Source organism: Fukomys damarensis, unplaced genomic scaffold (genome assembly GCF_012274545.1).
Source record: "Fukomys damarensis isolate Sample0158 unplaced genomic scaffold, DMR_v1.0_HiC HiC_scaffold_32, whole genome shotgun sequence".
In the NCBI taxonomy this organism is placed as follows: domain Eukaryota; kingdom Metazoa; phylum Chordata; class Mammalia; order Rodentia; family Bathyergidae; genus Fukomys; species Fukomys damarensis.
The window spans coordinates 46,672,982-46,678,638 of record NW_022900944.1 but is presented as its reverse complement, the minus strand read 5'-3'; the positions used below and the strand labels follow the sequence as shown (position 1 = coordinate 46,678,638).

The 5,657-nt window shown below is 60.5% G+C and overlaps 1 protein-coding gene across 12 annotated transcripts in view; it reads left to right on the top strand.

The window, feature by feature from the left end:
- The first annotated feature begins 251 nt into the window (after positions 1-251).
- The window catches only part of CUNH16orf74 (chromosome unknown C16orf74 homolog), a 26,565-nt gene continuing 21,159 nt past the window's right edge, over positions 252-5,657 (top strand). For 2 of the 12 annotated variants that reach the window (XM_019207939.2, XM_019207941.2), the window contains exon 1: positions 274-1,038. In XM_019207939.2, coding sequence (XP_019063484.1) covers positions 790-1,038 — 249 coding nt within the window. In that variant the 5' untranslated portion in view covers positions 274-789. Of the gene's footprint in view, positions 1,044-1,072; positions 1,705-2,230; positions 4,108-5,657 lie in introns of those variants that run through there. The other 10 variants (XM_033757893.1, XM_019207938.2, XM_010627487.2 and 7 more) reach the window with 10 other exon arrangements.

The following is a 5,657-nucleotide window of genomic DNA, read 5'->3' as shown; positions in this document are numbered from 1 at the left end:
CACGGGGCCCTTCCAGGACGGGGCCCCTCTTTACAGACGGGGACCGAGGCTCAGGGAGGTTCGCCCTGGTGTTAGGCTGTGTCTCTTGCGTGGCACCCCAGGGACTGCGGGGGCGCCCTGTCCTGGGCTGCGCTGACCACAGAGAGCACGCTGACCTGACCTGACCACACCTCCCTCTTGCGCATCCCCACCCCTGGGTGCCGGTGGCCCTTCCAGGACGGGGCCCCTCTTTACAGACGGGGACCGAGGCTCAGGGAGGTTCGCCCTGGTGTTAGGCTGTGTCTCTTGCGTGGCACCCCAGGGACTGCGGGGGCGCCCTGTCCTGGGCTGCGCTGACCACAGAGAGCACGCTGACCTGACCTGACCACACCTCCCTCTTGCGCATCCCCACCCCTGGGTGCCGGTCCACTTGATGGAAGAGGCTGGTATTCCGGGGACTGAGTCCCTCCACCGGCCCCCAAGGAGGCCGCAGAAAGTGCTAATCTCCTGCGGGGGGTGGGGGCACCCAGCAGGGCAGACACCCCAGGGCTAAGGTGTGGGTTACGCTGAGGTGGTGAGTGGGACTTGGGCCAGGGAAGCGCCAGTCCTGTGCCAGCCCTCCCACTGTTCTTGTGCCCATTTGCAAGGTGGAAACAGGCTTGTACAGGTAAAGCAACTGAGCACGACGCTGTGGCTCAGAAGTGTCAGGCCAGTCCTGATTCCCGAACCCGCGTGGCCTCTCCCCCAGGCTGAGCCCACGGTCAGACAGACCTGAGGACACGGGAAGGCCTGGGGTTCCATCCCAGCACCATGCACGGGCACACTAGCACGGGGACACACACAGGGTGTCATCATCCTGCAAGGGTATTGTGCACACGGTATCTGCGTGCCCTGGACCAAGAAACACCTCCCACCCCTGACACCCAGCCCCCTGTCCCTCCCAGCTGTGGTCTCCCTGTGGGCACCACAAACCCGACTCAAATGGCAAGTCCTCTACGGGTGTCCTGTCTTGACTGCTGCTGTCCAGGCTGCTTTTCTCCTGCACCATGGGCCTCAGTGGTGAGGTGTGCTGTGCTGAGGGTGCAACGGAGTCTGCCCCACAGTGGCCCCAGGCAGCTTGGGGAGGCCAAGCCCACCGGGGTGGGTTTGGGGGATGCATTGCCCTCTTGTCCTGGAGTGAGGCTCCTGCAGGGCTGGGGCTGACGCTGTGAACCTGCTCAGCCATGGGCCTGGCCCTGGCATCACCTCTGTCCCTGTGCCTGGACTGCAGAGCTCTGTGGCAAGCTGAAGTGACTGTCCCAGAAAGGAGCCAGCTGGGGAGCCCCACCGGGCAGCAATAAACTCTGCTCTGCAGCAGGACACCCTGCCAGCCAGGATCCACCTTCTCCCTCCGCCTCCTCCCACCTGGGCAAACCGACACATTCCTCAGCACTGCCCACTGCTGCCCGGCCCAGCCCTTAAAGGAGGTCTTTGTGAGGAGGCAGGCACGGTGCCATGGTGATCCAGGACCTCGGGGTTGAACTGATTTCACCTGGGAGGTGAAGCCAGGCTTACAGGGTGCCGGCCACTCACCGCCTTCCCTCCTGGGCGTCCAGCCCATGGGGCAGCCCCTGTGAGCTCGTGTGACCTCACCAGGGTGTCCAGACCCAGCAAATCGAAGCAAGGATGCTGGCCTAGTCCACCTGCGCGTTGGCAGTGAGTGGTGCAGCACGCGGGTCCCCTGAGGTAACTGGGCCTCCTGTACCCCTTGGCAGCACCACTCCCTCCATCTCTGGCTCTGGGTTTGTGTGATACCCCAGGAAGAGCCCCGCCTCTGCCACCTCCCCAAGGAGTAAACCTGGGAGGTGGCAAATGCTGTCGCACAGCCTCCACCAGTGTGGGGCCACACCCGACCCCTGTGCCGTGGCTTAGTGACTTTCCACTGTGTGTTTTACTCTTCTGATTGCTGTGGGCTGAGGGCTGGTGATTCGCAGGCCCTGTCTTCAAGGCCCACACAAACACTCATTGCCCCTGGGATGCACTCATGGTGTTGAGACGCCGCACGGTGTGCAGAGCAGAAGGACATAGATGTCTGCAGGAGGAAGTCAGTTTGTGTGTGAGTGCTCGCAGCACTGGGGACTGAACCCTAGCCATTGGTTTATTTTTTTATATTTTTGAAACAAAGTCTTGCTGAGTTACCCAGACTCAAATTTGAGCTCCTCCTGCCTCAGCCTCCAAAGTGCTGAGATCACAGGCCTGTGCTACCTCCCTGGTCAGGCAGTCAATTCTTATAATTCCCTGTCCATGTCACCAGAGGGGATCCTGTTGACCATTTGGCAATAGGGAGACTCATGCCCAGGTGCAAGAAAGAACTTGTTCAGCTTCAAACTGCTATACAGTAATTAGCAGTTCACGTTCTGGGGGCTTAAACCAAGCCAAGTCTGTGTGGGAGGAAGGTTTTCACATTCTGCAGACTCTGCCAGCAGCGCTGATGGCCCCGGGGGCCCTCCCACTCTGTTTTCTGGTTACAAAGGTGGCAAATCCAGGGCACCATGCGTGGGTCAAGCCACAGCCTCCTCTCCAGTCCCGGGGGACCCATACCCCACGGCCCCACCCTGCTTGCAGAGTGGGGTGCTGCTGACCACCTTTTCAATGTTGTCAGGGCTCAAAGGGTTGTTTTCTGTGTGGAACCAGACCAGGACGGATCACTGAAGACAGCAGCTCGGGCCAGGGAGTCTGAGGTGGAGATGCAGGGCCGATGCCTGTGTCTTCCAGTTCAGATGAAGGCTTGGCTTTGGCTTCCGTTCCCATGGCCTCCTGTCACCCAGGCGCCTCTCCAGGGTGGACACAACCCACGTTCCCACAGGAGTGAATGGGCTCCCAACCCTGCCTGTGATCCACAGGCGGCGCGGGAACCCAGTCTGCCAAGGGTGCCCCAGTCTAGCACAGTGCCCTTCCAGGGCTGGCGACGGTGGTGATGTTGGCCTGTGCCTGTTGTAGAGGTGACGACACGGAGCCCCACACCGTCAAGTCGGGACTCAGGATGGGCTGGCCCGCTTCAGCCCTCAGCTCCTCTGGGCCTGCTGTCCCTGTCCTCACAGCCATGGAGTTACGCCTCACGGGGTGGGGGATGGGGCTTCTGGCAGCATCTGGAGATGCTGGCGTCCGTGTGGGGGACACCTGGACCCCGATGCCACGTCTGCCTTGCCTGGGGTCACCTGGACCCAGGGATGCTTCTGGTCCTGGTCCCTACACTCTCACGTCTCCTCGCCCTGGTGTGAGAGGTGTTCTTCGCATCCCGGGACACCTTGGGGACCAGCCGTTCCCCTTGGGACAGCTCTCCAGGAGGCCGTGCTGCCCAGCACAGAGCCCTACTCAGACAGTGGGAGCAGAGGTGGTGTGGGAGAGGGGCTCAGGGGGTCCACGTCTGCACTGTGTTCTGCCACTCAGCTCTGCCTCTTCTCACCCTTTCACTTGTCTTCCTCTTCCTTTCCCCTCTCTGTCTTCCTTCCTTTCTTTTTTTTTTAGGCAGCAGGTCTCTCTCTCTAGCAGGTAATCCAGGCCAGCCTCAAGTTTGAGATCCTCCCGCCTCAGCCTCCTGAGTGCTGGGATTATGGGTGTGCACCACCACACCCCACCATGTCTAGCCCTTAATTTTTGAAGTGGTTTCCAACTCAGAAAAGTTGCAGGAATCTGAAGCCCCCTGCTCACCCTTCATCCAAGATGAACAGGCAGCCTGCTGCCCCCACCACACACACACACACACACACGGACCACCATTTACCTGCTGAACCACTGGAGAGTTACATGGCAGGGTTACTGGGCGCTGACCACAGACATATCAGGATGTCTGAAGACCTCAGGACTTCAGGACCGTCCCAGATGAAACACAACAGTGATTTTGACCCCATGTGTCCCCAGGAGTCAGCACTGCTTTGGCCAGTTGGTTACCTTCTGGACAGACGTAAATGTGCAGCAAACTCCACCTTCTGGCTCGGGGAAACCCTCCGCCTGGCTCGCTGGCTGTTGCTCCTGAGCTGTTGAACCATGGGGTCCAGAACCGGTGGCCTGTGAGGCCTGCAGCGCTGGGCCTCAGCTCTGTTGCTGGGCTGAAGCCAGCTTTCCTCTTCCAGAGCTCATGCATGGCAGGTGGGCGCTGTACCACTGAGCTGCACACCTGTCCTGAAATCAGCTCTCACCCAGACAGCAGGAGGGGGCGGCCGTGCCACTGTGGTGGCATCTTCTGAAGGCTGGTCTGTGTGAGGAGAAACCCAACCCCAGGGCTGCCAGATGCAAGTCCAGCGTGGGGAGAAGAGGCTGGCAGCCCTGAAGCTCTGAGCCTCTGGGACTCCTAAACATCCAGGTCTGCCTGGTGGTTGAAAACGGGCTCCAGAGTACTGAGTTCGAGTCTCTGTTCTACCACTTGTAGCCCATGTGGCCTTGTGCAGACTGACTGTCTGTGCCTTGGTTTCTGGCCCTGGGGAACGAGGTTAGGAGCAATCCCAGCCCCACAGGGCTGCCGTGAGCATGAGGGTTCCACACAGGGTGAGGGCTCTGGGAAGGTGCCGCATGTCCCCGCGGCCCGGCCTTGGCCTCAGCTCCTTCCAGTCCTCCCTGGCTGAGAAGGACCCTGCCCTCATCTTACACAGCAGCAACCCCCACCCAGCTTTGAAAATCCCGGGGCCAAGCCACACACCAGAGCAGTCACCACAGATCTGCAGGGCAGGACCCAACAGGTGCAGGTTTGGAGGGCTCCCAGGTCCTGCTCTGGGGCTGGCTGTGGTGAGAGTGCAGATTTTTGGTCAGCAGAGCCACGGAGGCCTAAGACTGCTTTGCACAGGCCCAGGAGGCCCAGGCAGCTGCCATCCCTGACTCCCTTGTGTGTGCAGTGCAGCACTCAGTCCTGTGTCCGCCTTGGGACTGCTCCAGGGCCCGCCTGGCCCACCCTTCCACGCCACTAGCCTGCATCTGATCCCTAGGCTCCAGTTTGTACCCCTCTCTCCCTCCCGTCCATCTGGCTCTCCGCACTCCACTCCCCCACACCCTGACCGACCGTCGCCTTCCACATTTCTGGCTGTCACAGCGCGTAGGTCCCCGGGGCTTCTGAGTGGATTCCCAAAGGGAAACAAGTCCTCCTCTCCTGGTGGGGCCTGCTGAGCCCCGCAGGCTGTGCTGTGTGGTATGGCTCCAGCCACGGTGCTGGGGCGGCTCCTAGTCTGATCGATGAGCCCCAGTTAGCTGAGCGTCCCGGCCAGCCAACGCCACCTCGCTGAGCCCTGTTCTCCACAGAGGTAGGACAGGCCTCAGCCTGCCTCGAGGCGTCAGAGCACTCGGGTTTTTATCAGCCGACCGGGGGTTCTAAGGACACACGGTCACTGGGACATCGTGGAGCATGGCTTGGGATGGTTCTAATTCCTCAGGGGCTGGGGACCACGCACCCTTCATAGCTCTGATCCTTAGGTCTCCAGGAGTCTGCACAGAGAAGGCTGCAGCAGGAAATTCCCTCCTGGCGGCCTGGCCAGGGCTCCTCTGACCCCGAGCCCCTATTTGCAGGGTCTTGCCAGGAAAGGCTCAGTGGTTTCGGTTCTGCCCGACAGCCCTGGCCACAGCCTGGCCCTGAAGCTCACCGAGCGCAGCCCCCATGTTCCAGGCTCTGGTGTATTTAGCTTTTTTTTTTTTTTTTTTTTTTTTTTTTTTTT